This window comes from Canis lupus, chromosome 24 (genome assembly GCF_011100685.1).
Source record: "Canis lupus familiaris isolate Mischka breed German Shepherd chromosome 24, alternate assembly UU_Cfam_GSD_1.0, whole genome shotgun sequence".
Lineage (NCBI taxonomy): Eukaryota > Metazoa > Chordata > Mammalia > Carnivora > Canidae > Canis > Canis lupus.
The window spans coordinates 4,175,256-4,192,306 of record NC_049245.1 but is presented as its reverse complement, the minus strand read 5'-3'; the positions used below and the strand labels follow the sequence as shown (position 1 = coordinate 4,192,306).

Sequence of the window (17,051 nt, the reverse complement as noted above, 5' to 3'; positions counted from 1 at the left end):
CTTGGTCATTGTTTTCTCCTGTGCATTGATCCCCCTACCCTTTCTTTTAGCTGGACCGTCTGTGTTAGCCACTTCAGTGCTCCCTTCTCTAGCACTGCCTGCCTCGTTTGCCTCATTCTCCAGGTAGCTGAGCAAACTGTCTTCTGCACCCACAGTAGTAGCCTCAGGGCCAAGTGCTTGATGTACAAAGGCATCCTGATGGGGGCTGAGCCCCTGGTCACTCTGGCACACATGTCCCCCACCTGCCCCTCCTCTGCTCCCACTGTCTCCAGAAGCAGCCCCAAAGTGAGGGTTTGTGTGCTGTCACTAAGGATGGATATTCTAGTAAGGGAATGGGGCAGGAAGAGGACAAAAAAGAACCAAAGTGAGGTGTAACCCCCAAAAGTCCTGCCCAAAGTGGCCTCCCCTGAACCCATGGTGGCTCTCAAGTACAGATTATGCCCTCTCTATGTCCCAATCTCAGGCAAGTTTGTGGCCTCTGTTAGGGACCAGATAAGGGGCCTGGACAAGGGAAGGGTAATGTGGTAGCACCCAGACTCTTCTGCAGGTGCCTTAGGGCCATCTAGGTGCTGGCTGCAGGAAGCTGGAAGCCCACACATGGGGTACACATCAAAACAAAGGGGTGGCAGGTTTTCGCTGGTGTCCATTGTGAACCAGGAAAGAGGCATCTTTGTGCCTTCTTGCCTTGACAGACTTATACCTGTCCTTCCTTATCCTCTGGGCCAGATGGTTTTTGTTTTTGTTTTTGTTTTTTCTGAATTAGGACAACATTGTGTTTAAAAGTGTGGGTCTTAGGATCAAAGGAAGCTGTGTTTTAGATCTGGCTCTGCCACTTAGGAATCTTGTGGCCCTGGGCAAGTTATTTGCCTTTCTGGAGTCAAATCTTGGCATCTGTGCAATGGTGACAGTTCCATCTGTCTGCCAGGATGTTCAGAGGACCATTTGAAACAATGTGTGCAGGGCCTAGCACTGGGACTCAGCCCAGGACACCCGCTCGATACATGAGAGGTCTTAGAATCATACATCTTTCCCAGTTTGAGAGCAGAGGAACTACAGAGGTTAATGCTTCTGTAGGATCCTCACTCACTTTGGACCTTTCACCCTTGAATTCTGATGCCAAGGTGTCCATACCTTAGCTGCTTGTATCCCATAATAACCTGTTTGCCATGGACAGTTATTTCTTTTATATTTTTTGTAAACTCACTTTTTTTTAAAAGATTTTATTTATTTGAGAGAGAGACAGAAAGAATGAGCAGGGAGAGGGGCAGAGGGAGAAACAGATTCCCGGCTTAGAGCAGAGCCCGATGCAAGGCTCAGTCCAGGACCCTGAGGTGATGACCTGAGCTGAAGGCAGACAAGTAATTGACTGAGCCACCCAGGCACCCTTAAGCTCACTTTCAAAGAAAAAGAATTTTTTTTGACTCCCAACAAGAATTTTTTTTTTAATTTTAGTAAATCATAATGTCAACTTTCCCAGCATTGTAGAGAATAAGATTACCCAAGTATACAAAGTTAAGGATTTATTTTTATGCTAAAAATCCCTGTGGCTAACTGTCCTTGTCTGTGAATATATCCAATTATGGTCACTTACTCCTGAATTATTGCAATGCGCAAATGATAAAATTCATTTGTGTTAGAGGGTTTGAAAAGCAGTCATGAACAGACATCTGCACATGCATATATGGTCATCATGTATGGGCACTGCTCTTCTCAATCCATTCCGAAATTGTATCAGCAGAACAAGACTGCACAATAGACACTACTGCTTTAAACATATACCAGAAATACCCTGACAGTACAAGTTTGGGTAAATTTCAGTGCTCACAAGAAACAAAGGTTTCCATGCCACTATGAATGCAGAATTAAGGAATTTATTTTTAAAGGTGATTTTATGTATCTGCCATAAATGAACACAGGTATTTTTATAGTAACATTAAAACAAGCATTATATAACCATTGACATAAAGTTTGTTCTTATGTGGCCCAATACCATTTCACATATCCCCCAAAACACACCAGGCATTTCCGCTGAAAATACTTTATGCATCAAAAGCCATCCAACCACAGCAATGGACCCCAAAAGGCTTAAAGCCCGGGGAATAGTCACAAGTATGTTATTCCTCATTTTTTGCAATAACGTTTGATATTTTTGATTGCTAGTGTCTGACTCTAGGTAGAGAATTATTTTTGGACCTTAATGTTGCTAGTGGGGCTGGCAGGTAGCTTTTGGAATTATGTGGTGGTTTGGTCTGGCCTCATCACCATAGTGATAGGAATCAACATGAGTTGACCAGGTGACCAGCTGGGTGGAAGCTTTACAGGTGGGAGCTATTTATTTATGTCTCAGTGACTCATTGAGAGGGATTCCCATCCGGAGTGGGTCACACCAGCAGTCAGCATCCCACATGTCACCTCTGACATCTCAGTTGGGAGGACCTGAAAACCATGGAACATAGTCTACTTTGGTTACCTTGGAAGAGGCACAAGATGTAATAATTAAAAAGAGAGAGAGAGAGAGAGAGAGAAGCAAACAGGATAAACGCTGCCTGTTTACTTAGTGAACATAGCGCCTGGTGCAGAGTAGGTATTCCAGAATTTTTACTGAATGAATGTAAACCAAGTACTGAAACCATTCTGCATAGTAGTCAGGCATCCACTCCTGCAAACAGCATCCACTGTTTTCTGCACTCTTTAGAAGCAGGTCGAGGATAAAAGAATAAAGTAATCTGGAAATGCCAAGTGCTGTTGGAATGTGAGGGGGTGGGCGGAGGGGGCGGGAAGAGGAAGAGGTTGTGGGAGTTTTTTGGGGGAAAGTGGGCCAATCAGAAAACGGGAGGGGTCAGGAGTCTGAGTTAGGGGTCCAGTGTGGGGAGCACACCTATCATCCCAACTGGCCTCCTCCTGCACCGCCCAGCCCTCCCACCACCGAAACACTGAAATGCAGCTGATGAGGGGCGGGCAGCAGGCGGTCCACTGTGCTGCCTGCCTCTTCAGGTCCTCAGAAGAGATGTGGTTTATTGGGAAAATGCTCTCTTGGGCGTGCTTGCTGTACACTGTATCTCTTGGCTGTGGCTCCTTTGGCCTGGCTTGCTGCATTCCAAGTTAAAATAGCTCACACTCCTTCCGGGTGGGAACTGGGAGCCTCCCCAGGGCTTGGGGTGTAGATCTGCATGGAAGAAGAGAAAATCCGTGGCTGCTGTTCTTTTGATGGGCATCTCTCTGTGCCTCTCATCTTCGACCAACCAGGCCATCGTCTCTCAGAGACCATCTCTCGCAGAGATGCCACCTGTATCTGAATATCTAGACCTCGGTGTGGCCCATCTGCTGTCCCTCCCACTCAAATCAATCATGCTAATGGAAAGCATTTTAAACATTTTTCACCCTTGCCATGACGGAAAGCAGTGTTTCCCTCTAGACATCAGGGTGGGAGTCCTGCGGTAGAGAAGCACTCCTGTGGTGATAGGGCTGTGTCTTCAAGAGCTACAAAATTAGCCCAGGAAAGCTTTGCAAACATGAATCTTTGGGGCACCTCAACAAGGATGCCTGGTTTTGTCCAAACTAGTTACTTTCCAAGTGATGGAATCATCTGGGAAATAAATTTCTTATTAAAATATAAAACTTCCCAAAAATCCATCTGCAAACTTCAAAGGGAGATTTGGGGGAAGGAAATCCTACTTAATTTTAACTATTCCACGGATGTTTGTAGGAGGTTGGAGGGAAAGAAAATCATTTTTTGGTGCCAAATCTTAATCTGGTTCCGTGCTGTGGGTCAATTTCCAGGGCAAACTGCCTGGGCGGCAACTTTTCTCAGGCCGGGCGCTCAACTTGGAACAGAAGGAACTAGAACCCCTGGTCTAGCTCTAGGCTGTGGTGCTTTGGAGGGATTAAAAGAGGCCAGGCTTGTTTAAGCCATTCCTAAGTACACAGGGATTCACCTTTCCCAGCTAGTGTACATTTTCCATTTCAGTGAGGTGCCCCATTCCCTTGGAGTCTTAGAAGCAAAAGCCAGCCCAAGGGGCTGTCTCAGATGGTGTCCCCAAGACAGAGATTCTTGTGTAGGGGATTTATGGATGGAGAGTTCTCAGGAGAAGGCCTGCAAGAGAAGCAGGATCAGGCAGGAGGACGAGTCAGCAAAGCTGTGTTCTCAGCTGCAGACCAGCCTCAGCCTGATCCCACAGGACCATGGCATATGAATAGCAGCACGGAGCTGTCCCAACTTGAAGCAGGACATTGGCTGAACCCCACTCTTGGCACAAGGACCTAATCTTCCAGGCATTTAGGGTGAGGTAGCACCCATATGCCAAGAGCAGTTCTCAGGGAGAAGCACGCTGAGTGATTGGACCAGCGTTCTTGCCACCTGGGGTGGCAGGGCGCGGCGGGGGGCGGGGGAGGCAGTCCACCAGCCTGGTTAAGGAGGTCGTGCACATGCATCAAAGTGTCCGCTCCAGTGGTACACAGTCACCCTGTTGTCCTGCTTGACTTCGCACAGATTGGGTGTTATAAAACCACAAGCTTTCGTTACCTTTACAAGGACACACCATTCAGCAGTCTGAGAGATTCACCTCCCTTTCCAAGCCATTATACCATAGCAGGTTTTAAACGTGTTTTATAGAGGGCTGGGGAGGGGAGTGGATGCATACGTAAGCTAACATAGCTGGGCAGACATTATTGCCTCCCCCGGCATACAGCACCACCAGCCGCGGACGTAGCCACTCAACTATTCAGCCAGGCTTGTTAAAAATGAGGGCAAAAAAAGAGCTGATTTCATTTTTTTATGGTAGTATAGTTCCCCTCCCCGCCCCAGGAAAGGCAAGGTTGGCCAAAATGTGTGTGGTCCATACCTTTCATGTGGAAGATGTTTTCAAGACTTCACTCCCTAGTATGCACCTAGTCTTGCCCCTGACCACCTCTTAGGCTTCTCCCCTTTTCTAAGGTTCTTGCCTTTCTATTATTTGGAAATGGTCACAAAAAATTACAGCCTTTCCCATTTTCAAACCCATGCTGCCACTTTCTTTCACACACACACACCGGCAGGTTCTACACAGCTTCTCCACAACACCCCAGATTTGAGGCTGGGTGTTCTGTTGTCACCTGAGTCCATTTCCACTTCCAGAGGCACATCCACAAACTCTCTTCTGTTGACTGTTTGGATCCAAGCTTCCTGGTAAGAACAGTTTTTTTTAAAAACGACGTGACAGGAGAACATAAAAATATCTAGAATGTGTTCAAGATCAGTGAAAACCCCATAAGAAGACATTCTCATTGCCGGGTCTTGGTTCAGACAAGTCAGATATGCCCCTGGGACACCCCTGGCTCCCATCAGCTGGCACCAGGAATGGAAACTTTGGCCACGGATAGTTGTTTCTGTGGCTTCTCCACTCCCCGCCTTACCCTCGTCCCACTCCCCTTCTCACTGACGATTTCCCAGAGCATGTCCCATCTAGCATCAGTTGTCCTAAACATCAGCCAGCTCATCTGTATGCAGCAAGGACCCAGAGGCATGCTGTGATCTCAGAAAAAATGCTCATCCACTGAGTTCACATGGGCCCCCTAGGAGTTAATGGCTGATGAGTGATGTGTGTCTCTTGTTCGGGACCCTGTCATTTGAAGGGAAAGGATAGAACACCATACCCATACCCACAGGCGTGGGGAACAAGTTGCTGCCCACCGCCTACCCTCCAGCCTCCACTCATGTGGTCTGGACCCCAATCTCTGTGGTGACTTAGTGTAAGATTCCTTTGGGTTGATCAAGGGAATGTTTGTGGAAGAAGCAGCATTTGTGTGGTTCCTGGGTTAGCCTGGGTTCCCAGAAGCTGAGCCTGGCTTGAGTGTTCAGGCGAAAGTGATTTTGAAAGTGCTCCCTGGAAAAACTGGTAGAGAGTGAGTGGTGGGACCAGGGAAGGAGGAGGAAGGGGAAGGATATAGTGTCAAGCAGACTCGCAGTGGCCACTTTAGCTCAAGACAGCCCTGGGTGCTGGCTGTCAGATATAAAAGCACCCAGGGAGCAGGGAGCGACAGGAGGAAATGGCAAAGGGATTTGCAGGGAGGGAGTCAGAGCATGAATATGGCTTCAGTTCCCTTCTAGCAACTTCTAAAGGAGTTTATAGGAGCAATAACTGCCCCAGATTAGTTCTTCCCCAGTGTCTAAGCCTCACTGTGTTGTAAGTTGGAATCTTTTGGGAACCCTGAAACTAACTTTTTTCTGCCTTACCCCTGAGGGTCCTGACATACTAAGCAGATACTGGGGTACCAGCATCCTATGGCCACAAAATGTGCACATGATAAAATGGGGCTCAGGGCACAGGTAGATGACTTCAAAAGGTGCCAACATGCTTTCCATCAGGATGTATCTCAGGTAATGGGAAGATCTGAGTTAACTCTTAGTTTTTTTAGTCTATAGCAAATGCCAAGATGCAAGTAGACATTCCCAATACTTAAATAAGGCAGAACTCCAAACCAGTTCCCTTTGGGTAGAAAGGGCTGGAAAACATTGGGTCTGGACAGGAAGCTCTATGTGGATAAAGCTGTCCACCATAAGGCCTGCGAGTGGAGCAGAATCCCAACACATGCCAGACCTATATTCTCTAGCCTGTGGCTTAGTGAAAAGGCTACTCAGGAGCACTGACCAATTTTAGTCGTGGGTCCCATGCTGGGTCCTAATGCAGTCATGAAATTGAATGCAACCCCATGAGCTTCCTTAGATTCTGGGTGAAGTCTTTTCCTTTGGAAAAAAAACAAAGCTGGGCTTTGCATAAGTGCATGCGTGATCTCTCAGAGTCTTGAGCAAACATGAACTAAGCCCTGACTCACATTGACCCCAGGAGACTACCCATCGTGTAGAAGAAAGGGCACTTGACATAGATAAATGTGGTCCCAGGACCATTCTTGCTAGACCTCAGTTTCCCCTTCTATAAAGCACAGAGCTCTTGGGATGGCCGTGAGGATTAGGAAAGATCGTGTAAGGGAAACAGTGATATGTTAACACATTAGTAGCTATTCATGTTTCCTCTGGAGAACATGAGTGTCCATTTGAGGAGGAATGCTTTGAAAAGTATCTACGTCATTAGAACAGAGGGCTCTGCTCCTTCCCACCTCCGTCCCTCCATCCTTCTCCCTATCCACTTGGAATGCCTCCTCTGCAGCTCTGTAAGCCCTTCTTTGAGGCTTCACACATCTCACTCACTGATGCAGTCCTTATCCACCATGCTGGTTCATGCCGCTACTTTTCTTCCTGACCCAAATACATCCACTGTCTGGTTCATCTTCGTCTAGATAAAGATATGTTCTGAACGTGGCCACAGATGTGGTTCTCATTTTCAGATAGTGGCAGGTTGCATCTTCCAAAATGACCCCAGCAATAACCCCAGGACCATGTGCTCTTCCAGAATCTTGTTCCTCTCCCTGGAAGTCAGCCATACCTTTGTAACTACCTGCTGCGTGACTTCCCAGGCTTGATCATAAAAGGCCATCCTTCTCTAGCTCTTTGTCTTGAAACTTGTGCCTTGTAGCTCTGAGCCACCATAGGAGAAGTCCACATGCCAAAGAGATCTTGAGGGCAAACCATGTGGAGAAACCACATAGAGAGACAGAGAGGCTGAGGAGTCCAAGTGGTTCCAGCCTCCAGGTGTTTGAGTCTCCCCTGTACAGGTGTCAGAAAGGCAATGAGTGAGTAACTGTCATGTTTCCAGTTCTGTAAGTTATTGCAGTTGCATGAGCAGCTACGTAAGAGCTACTTACTCCTGCATTCACATACATACATGCTTAGGTGTTTGGGAGGGTATATAGCCTGCTTGTTACCATCCTCCGATTTGCGTATTCGTGCACTTAAATCTGGCTTCCTCAACTGGTCTCTGTACTTCACAAGGGCAAGACTGTGTAGTATACTTCCTAGTTATCCCCTACCAGAGTTAGAGCAGCATGGCAGATGGATAACCACTGCACCGTGCATCCTTGAGTGAAATTGACAGGGAAACATCTGTGTGCACATCTGCGTCCCTGGAAAGCTTGCTATCCTTACGGTATTCAGCTGTGATCATGAAGGAATCAGAGTCTCTTTGGTACTTGAATCTTTCTCAAAGGAACCCTGTTTCTTTGGAAAGAACTGTTTGCCTGAAATCACTGAGAAGAAGCCAGCTAATTTGCTTCTGTGTCACAGACTCAGGGAAAGACAACACTACTCTCCCCAGCCCTCCCACCTGTGGCCACTTGACAGCCAGCCTCTTGGAGGAGATTAGGCAGGACCTTGTTTTGTGGGTCCAGGACCCCTGGGGGATTTGCAGCTTCCATCTTCAGACTGAAACATAGCCCCTTTGCCTGTCTTCTCATCTTAATGTTACCTAGGAGATTGGAGACTTTTTATGCAGATATCTGTAAAGTCTGGTCCTGCTTATTTGAACTATGGCAAGAAACTTAAACATTGGAGTCTTTCATAGAAGAATAAAGTTATTTGCATCTCTCACCAAAAACAACAACAAACCATATATTTCAAACATTAAAAGGGTCGTTTTAAAAAGATTATTTTTAATAGATTTTTCTCCTTAGGTCTATATGAAATGCCCTGAAATTCAATGTTTATGTGAGGAAAGATCGAAGGAAGTGATAACACAAACTTTTCCATCATCTGAAAGTGCTAAGTCGTCTTACCGACCCACAGCATGACCTCACTGTCCGTGCAGCTCAGTATGCCAATATCTTCAAGTACAAGTTAAACCAGTCTTTGGATGGTGGGGATGGCAAAGGGGTCTTCATTTTCTCTGACTGGCCTTTTCTCAAGTGATATCAAGATTTGTCCTGGTTTATGACAGTAAATACATAAATTTGCATCCAGCTTCTGTGACATGCATGATGACCGAGGTTAATGCATCACAGTTTGTTACCTCTGCATTTTTTTTGTTCTCAAAATCATGATGTTGATTTCTTTAAGGTTTTCTTTGAATGTTTTCAATTCCAGCAATCCTACAATGACATAAAAGCACTTGAAAAGACACGAGCTAGCCAGCAATGACACAGAATCCTAAGTTTGGGGTAGTGGGGGAGAGCAAAAAGTCATTGGCTTGTAACAGGGAATATGATGGAGTTCTAGGGCAAGAACAAGTAGATCTCTCCCTCCTCCTTCATGTTTGCCTTTCCACTTTACTTTGAACAGAAATTGTAGTATTTATTATTTTGTTCTTGACTCATTCAGGAATTTAGCATAATTTTCCTTTTCTTCCTTTTAAAAAAATTAAACATTAATATGTTTATGTTCTTTATGTAATGGCCAGATTTAGCCAGAGGTTTGTTTGGCTGCCTACCTTTCTTTCCTGTTTCTGAAACTTCACAAATTTGTCTGGACTTGAAAGGCACTTATTAAACACCTACCTTCTATTGCTGTGAATTTCAATTTGCCAACTTCATGTAAGATGTCAAAATTTGACACTTAAGGGAAACATATAAGAGAGCCTCCGGACTCCAAAAGAAGTAGAACATGATTTCACTCCCTTGGCAGTAAGTGGTTTCCAATATCATTTGTCCCCTAAAACACATTCTTGCCTCTGAGCCTTTGGGAATCACCTGTCAGAGACATCAGAACTGCCACAGATGCTTTTTTGGGTTCCTTGACCTTGAAATATTTGTAGTTGAGGGCTGTGGAATGCTGCATCATCTCTTCCTATAAGCTCTGCTGTATTGAGGACCCTCTTCATCCAGTCCCTGGTTTATCCATATAAGTTAGTATGCAATTAGATTACCCCAGCCCTTTATCAAATCTTGCCAGCCCATTCAAGTGACTGGTCACTTTCCCCGGGCCTTTAGTTACTACTGGGGCACATGGTTCCTTCAGGATGCCTTAGTTCTATGGAGAACTTAATGTAGCTAATAGCAAGTTTGGGGAATCTTTAATGTGAGTTTAATGTCCTGTAAATTTTTTGTGGTGGCTGATGATGTAGAATATATTCTGGACTTTAGACTTCCATTCATAGTAGAGAAGCTTGCATTGGATTAATGCTCCTGTAGGAACAATTATGGAATCTAGACAAAATAAAGGAAAACAATTGTTTAAAAACTCTGGAAAGGAAGTAAAGCAAACAGAGACTGGAGGAAGTATGAAATTTGAAGGAAGGAAACCACACCTACCGACTTTTCCCCTGTGAAACTCCCTAGTATGTACAGTGCATGGGTGATAGAGCCAGAACAGAAAGCAGTGACCTTAATGGGCTGAGGTCTCCGAGATTAGAGTTTGGAGTGCCTGCAGGAAATAGAAATTCAACACTCTTCTGAGAAAGACAACAGAATCCAGAGTCTCCTCTGCACATCATCTGTAAAGTCAAATATGCAATAACAAATGACTAGACACATATCAAGTAGATTCTAAATTCTTTTGCTTTAATCTTATTGGCTCCAAACTGTAACTAGTCTTGCTCTGCTAACTAAAAGACAGCACAGTGACCTTTTTGAGAGATCTCTCCTGTTCCTACCCTTGGTCTATATACCCTTAAAAGCCTAGTTTGGAGAACAAAGCCAGTTGTGAAAGCAGAAGGCAGTCAGTCAGTTTCATTCAAAGCCATAAAAGAAGAAGAAGAAGAAGAAGAAGAAGAAGAAGAAGAAGAAGAAGAAGAAGAAGAAGAAGAAGAAGAAGAAGAAAAATTGATATAGGAATCACTTTTAGTCTCAAATTAATTACACTTTTTCTTAATTTTCATTCAGGTGGAGCCATCATATTTGGAATCTAGACTTTGAATGCACGAACTTTGTGATCCAAAAAAAACCCTGTTTTCAGACCTATCCTTTTTTTTTTAATTTATTTTTTATTGGTGTTCAATTTACTAACATACAGAATAACCCCCAGTGCCCGTCACCCATTCACTCCCACCCCCCGCCCTCCTCCCCTTCTACCACCCCTAGTTCATTTCCCAGAGTTAGCAGTCTTTACGTTCTGTCTCCCTTTCTGATATCCTTAAAAGAGTTTCAGATATGTTGGCAAATTGAATTTAAATAAAATAAAATTTAAAAAGAAAACTGTTACTGAAATAAAGAGTTTCAGATGTAATTAGAAGATTGTTTTGACCCCAAACTATAGGTATCTAATATTTAATATATGGCAACATAAAAAGGAAAATGATTTCCTCAGGTAACATGTTAATTTTTCTTCCAAGGAGAAGCAGAGGCTGCCAAGTACTAAGTGAGGAGTAAATACAGCTTGTATTTTGCCAACTGAATTAGCCAGTAGTTTATCTGTTTATTTACATCTCTTCCTACAACTAACTGTGAATTTTTTTAGATATTTATTTCATTGTCCTAAGCCAGACTTCGAGCTACTATACTATGGGTGTGTAACAACCTAATACATCTGCTTTAATATATTTGATTTCTTTGGAAGATTGTATTTTAATACTTTGAATGCTCCCCAACCTTTAAATAGATGCTACCCAAAGAGAGATACAGATCAAAGGAAATTATGGCAATAATCATCATTATTAGAAGCAAGGAGTGCCAGTTATTCTTTCATTTTAGGAATTTGTCAGCAAAAATTCAGTGAAGGAGAATAAGAAGCACATGTGTCCCCATTCCCATTCCCATGACTATGGCAGACATTGTTAATAGATCAAGTTCCTCTACCACACTATACCCTATCTAAGAGTCAACCTAACAGCCAGTCAAGTCATTACCAGTCAATTGATGAACATGTGAGATGAGATCCATTTTCTTTCTCTGAAACTGATGATCATGGAATATCATCAATGGTGAAAGAGGAAAGATAGGTTTTAAAAGGGAAACAGAGAAAAAACCTTAACTCTGCTTTTCATCAAATCATTCTTTTATCACCTTTCCATCTGTAGACCAATAGAATACTGAAGGTTAATTCTAACTCTGAAATTTGATGAACATTTTAAAAAAGTCACTGATTTTGGAGTGTCCAGTCATGTAGCATGCACAGTTCATCTCTGCTATAAAATAAAGCTGTAAAGAGTGAATCTTGTCAATGTATATTCTTATGCGGAATTACTATATTCAGAAAGAACTGTTTTAATTGCATTTGTCCTAAGAAAGATTTTTCATGCACACTCATCCCCTTCAAGGGTGCTGAGGAGGAGTGGCCACTTCTGTTAACAATGCACATTCCCTTAAGGAGCTCTGTAGTGGATTTCTGTGTGCATCAGCTTGTTGGTCTGAATTTCTCTGCATCAGTAAGCAGACATGAGAGTATGAGAGATGCAATACCTGGGCCAGACCCCAGCCCATCCATCTACATGTTCTCTGACATCAGCACCAAAGGACATTTTGAAAAACAGAGCAGTCCATGAAGGGCATAAAGTTCTGACCACCACAGGGCTATTTACCATACATATTCTACTTCCCTTATTGTGAATTCATTACTGACACAGTCATGGTAAACCCATACGAGCAACAGATACAGGTTATAGGCTCTTGTCCCTACAAATAGGCCTCCTTCTTTGTGCTGCCATGCTTGTGGCCTGAGAACACTAAATTAGTCATGGGATCACTGTATTTTCTACAGTAGCTACTGGCTTGGAAACATGAGCAACACTGATGCCATGACTTTTTATTATTGATAAAGAAATATGTTTCCAGTTCATCAAATTACATTTCAGTGCCTTGCCAGGCCAAAAGTCTATGGTAACTAATGATTGGGGTTCTTTAGTTGCAAAGAATGTCTGTTCTCTTCCAGGAGAAAAGCTTGTGGGATGATTTTTTAAAATCTCCTGCCAATATGGATATGAGAAAAAGAGCTCTGAAGTGGAAATCAAGGAGCTTCTCATGGGTGTATTGGATCAACTTCAGCACCATCAAAAAGGGACAGATAGTCTTCCAACCTGCATTCAGGACTTAGGTGGTTCCATACTGCTGTCAACAAAGCACAATGCATCATTCTCCTATAAATGCACGGAAATAAGGCCATTGAAAACTACTGCCGTTATTGGGTGGGTGGGGGGGAATTCACCTGAATATGGATGAGTCCTCTGCTGGAAAAACTAATCTTTGTTGAAATGGAGAGGTGCAAAAGTGCAAAATTCTTCACATCTCTTGTCTAAATATGGGTTCATCAGAAGTAGGCCCTGAGGCAGATTCAAGTACAGGTTTATTTGGGAGAGGATCCAGATAGGGGAGTCAGGAAGTGAGACAGGGAAGGGAAGGCAGCCAATCAAAAGAGTATTAAAGCCAGTTGTCACAGTGAGCAATGAGAGCTTAATCTAGCTGAGAATGCTAGCAAGCAGTGCAGGACACACCTGAGAGTTATCTCACCTACGTGGTGAGGGAGCTGAAGTGTTTATATACCCACCCTTTCATCAGGCTTTGGTTGAGGGCTTTACCCGGGGGAAAGAGCAGTGTTAATTCTCCAGCATATCCAGCCTGCTGTATCTGAGCAAAGAACCTTCTCTTCTCTTTGGGGAAAGCCCTCAGGCAAAAAGATGGACATGCTGGTAGTTGCTTAGCGTCAAGTGGTAAGACTCCAGGAATATGAGCAGGGCATTGATGTCTTGGGAAACACCCATTGTCCATATTTCTCCTCTACTATTTAATAAGGTAAAAGGACCTATCATTTGATAATTACTTGTCTGAGTCTAGGTACTACATATTTCGTAAACATCATCATAATTAATTCTAATAATAATCACATTAACTGGTATTGTTTTCATCCTCCCATTTTGCACATTAAGAAATTAAGACTGAAAGAGATTAAAGAATTTCCCCAAGGCCACAGAACTCTTAAGTGGTGAAGGAGGGCTTCAGGTCTAGGTCTTTAAGCTCTTGTAAAATCCTGGCTGCCTATGGTAAACAAATGTCACCAGCAAGCATTTGGCTGAAACAACCTTCCTCAGCAAATTTGATTGGTATTATCTTTTTGATTGACAGTTTGTCCCACACTGAGGCTCTTGGTTACCATGACCTGTGGTTATATCCTCCTTCACAGAGATGCTGTTCATGGTCTTATTTCTATGTGCACATCAATCCATTTGAATCCACACTTTGTTTCTGGCTTTCGAAGGAAAAAAATTGTGCCTTTGGAAGTCAAGGGGGGAAGAAAAGGTCAATTTGCCCTTTCTGTTACAAAAGAATCGACATGCTAGAAATTCAGACCCCATTTATGATCTCAGCTCCTCCACTACCATCCGTGTGAACTTGGGCTTATTACATGCCTTCTTTGGGTCTTGGTTTACTTATCTTTGAATCTAGAATAAAGATTCCTATCATAGAAACCATGAAAAAGTGAAAAATAGACATTTGCAGTTCCATCTTTACATATTGGGTTGATTGAAGAGAGAGCTGACCCCTCAGTGACCAGGACTGTGCATCCTTTGCCTTTCTATAACTGCAATTGAGTATGGTACTCCGTGCGTGCTAAGGGCTGAGTAACTGTGTGTTTATTTGCACATGATTGATTTGTTAGTACATCTCCCAGTGTTGTTGAGATGCAGATTCTAAAGACGACCTGCCAGCAGCCTGCAGTTCTCTGGGACACCCTGCACTCTCCCATTGCCATATATGTCCCACCCCCACCCCTGCACTTTTGTGGCTTGCTGAACCTCACTGAGTGTAAGAGGAGGGCACCAAAATGTCTCTGAAACTTTTCCAGAGACTAAATATTTAGAAAGTTAAGTTGAGAATATATCCATTTTCATGCAGATTCTTTTATGGATAATTTTGTTCAGGGGACTTCCGTTATGACATATGTGTTCATTTAATCAACAAACACTTTTAATTAAGTGACTCTTCTGTGCCAGGCACCTAGCTAGGCACTGCAAACACAGAGAAGACAAGGATAAATTCCCTCCAACCTTAATCATCCCCCCCCCCCCCAGTCCAGTGGAAAAGACAGAAGGAACCAAAAATTGATGAAGCAAGGCCTCATGTGCAGAAGGCAGTGGGGATGCTGAGCACCATATTAGCAATCATGTTACTCAGGGTAGGCTTGGCTACACTGAATAACAAACAGCCCCAAATCTCAGGGGCTAAGAAAATAAACATTTTATTTTTTTATTCATGCTACATGTATAAAATGTGTGTGTTGGAGAGAGGAGGCAGATTCTGATATGAGTTGCTCAGGGACCCAAGCTGATGAAAGGTTCATCATGACTTATGTTTCCATGAATATTTAGACAAGAAAATGCAAGGTGATGGATCAGACACTTGCTATTAAAGCCTGCCTAGAAGTGTGACATAGGTCATTTTCTCCTATTTCATTGACCAAAGCAAGCTGCATGGTCCCACCTACCCTAAAGGAAACCTAGAAGTGTATTCCTTCCAGGTCTCCAGAACAAAGAGAAATAGGTTATTTATGAACAGCCCAAGTGGCCACTCCCAGTTGCTGGGAGTTTTACTGAACTATTTCTCCTAGCATCATTTCTTAATTAATAATTCTGTCTTGTGTTTATACAAAAACCATCCCCTGGGAGAAAGTCCCTCTAAGTTTCTTCACACTTGTCTTCACTTGATATTTATTTTTCTCTTTCATGGCTCCTGGCCCAGTGGGTACTGGCCACAGAGAAAAATGCAGGGTTCCTGTCCACAGGGAGCTCACAATATGGGAATCAAAGGTGACTACAGTTGGGCTAGAAAACCACTTGTTGGGTACTTACACAGGACAAGGGCACCACAGGAAGAGTCTGGAAGGTTTCGTGGGAAGCCAAGTACCACCGCAGCTGGCTGACAGTGTTCTCCCAATGTTGACTCCAGAGGAAGAGGAGGCAGAAGGCTTTATAGGGTGGAGCAGATGAAGGTGTCTAATGCAGAAGCATGAAGTCACCCATCATGCATGGGAGAAGTTGGGCAGTGTCAACCCAAAATTCCTGGGGCAGCTCCCAAGAGGCCAGTCAACAAGATGCGTGAGGTACTTTGTTATGAAAAAGCCCCTGGGATGAAATGCCAGTGTTCTGATTCCTTGCACTCAGATGTGTTAAGCTAGTTGAGCTTTTGGTTCTTCACCTTGGGCTGCTCCATTTGATCAACATGAGAGCATAGGTCTACAGATGCCATGAATGTCCCTGATACATTCTTTTCTCCAAATGAAAGAGAAAATACTCTCCATCCCTTGCAAACCTCCATTTGGACTCATCAAACTCAGGCCTCAGGAAAGCAGCCAGGAGAAGCAGGACAGCTGACTGCTGTTGCCTTGGTAAGGGGAATCTACTCCCTTCAGGGCTCTGTGGTTTCTATGGGAACAGCACTGCTTGCCTTTGCTGGCTTCCCTGAGCTGGTGAGATGTACTAAGAGGAGTATCAGGAGAAAGAGAGGAGCAGAAAGAGACTTCGAGGATTTTGAAGGTATTTGGGGAACCTTCCACTGGATGTGGGCTATTTGGCTCCAGCATGCACGTAGGCTATTTGGCTCCAACACAACCTGAACACAGGAAGGCATGTACCGAGAGGCACACGTGTTCATGTAGCTCCCTTGGACTAAACACCACCCTGGAGAAACAGATGCCAGTGCAAAGCAGGCAGGAATTGGCAGTAGGTGGATTTTGACTCCCAAGACGAGAAAAAAACGTACTTGTCCACAGGCTGGACCAGCATTCCATCATTGTTATAATTACAAAGAATTTCAGTATGTGGCCCAGGAAGATGGTGGGAGGCATTTCACTTACTCTGCCTGCACTCTTCTCAGCCACCCTGCAAAGCTGGCATTCACACGCTCATTTTACAGATGATGGAAATGAGGTTCTGAGAGAGGAAAGGATAACCCATGAGTAGTTATATATATAGGTGGGATCCGAATCCACACCTGATTCTCTACACTGGGCCCTTTTGCAAAATCTAACCTACAGCCCAAGGACAATGTGAGGTTCCTAAAGATGGTAACCATCCACTCCCACCTTGACTAAGAAATGCCTCTAGTTCTTTGGATTTGGGTGTCAAGAAGTACACCCAGATGAAAGGCAGCTGGGATGACATCAGCTTTGCCATTAGCTCTTCAGGAGGCTCTAGCAGCCCTACCTTGTTTTATAGATGAGGAAACTGAGACCAAGAAGCACTGAGAATAGTCTTCTAGTCCAGCGTGCCACACTGTGTCTATAGACTCCTGTCTTGGACAGCTGCAGCTATTCTGAAAACCCA

The 17,051-nt window shown here is 44.0% G+C and overlaps 1 protein-coding gene and 1 long non-coding RNA gene across 4 annotated transcripts in view; one reads left to right on the top strand and one right to left on the bottom strand.

Annotated features, from left to right (window-relative positions):
• The window catches only part of SLC24A3 (solute carrier family 24 member 3), a 481,529-nt gene that overhangs the window by 266,632 nt on the left and 197,846 nt on the right, over positions 1-17,051 (top strand). The window contains exon 1 of one of the 2 annotated variants that reach the window (XM_038571461.1): positions 16,092-16,262. The exons of the other annotated variant lie outside the window; for it this stretch is intronic. Within the exon in view, the coding sequence (XP_038427389.1) occupies positions 16,154-16,262 (109 nt within the window). The 5' untranslated portion in view covers positions 16,092-16,153. Of the gene's footprint in view, positions 1-16,091; positions 16,263-17,051 lie in introns of those variants that run through there. 2 annotated transcript variants of the gene reach the window in all.
• LOC111092177 lies at positions 8,398-16,100 on the bottom strand. 2 transcript variants are annotated; one of them, XR_005377504.1, is made up of 3 exons: positions 15,579-16,100; positions 10,114-10,295; positions 8,398-10,008 (listed from the first exon to the last, which is right to left on the bottom strand). It is a non-coding gene; the product is annotated as an uncharacterized LOC111092177 (long non-coding RNA). The 2 variants fall into 2 exon arrangements; XR_005377503.1 differs by having other exon boundaries at positions 10,114-10,225.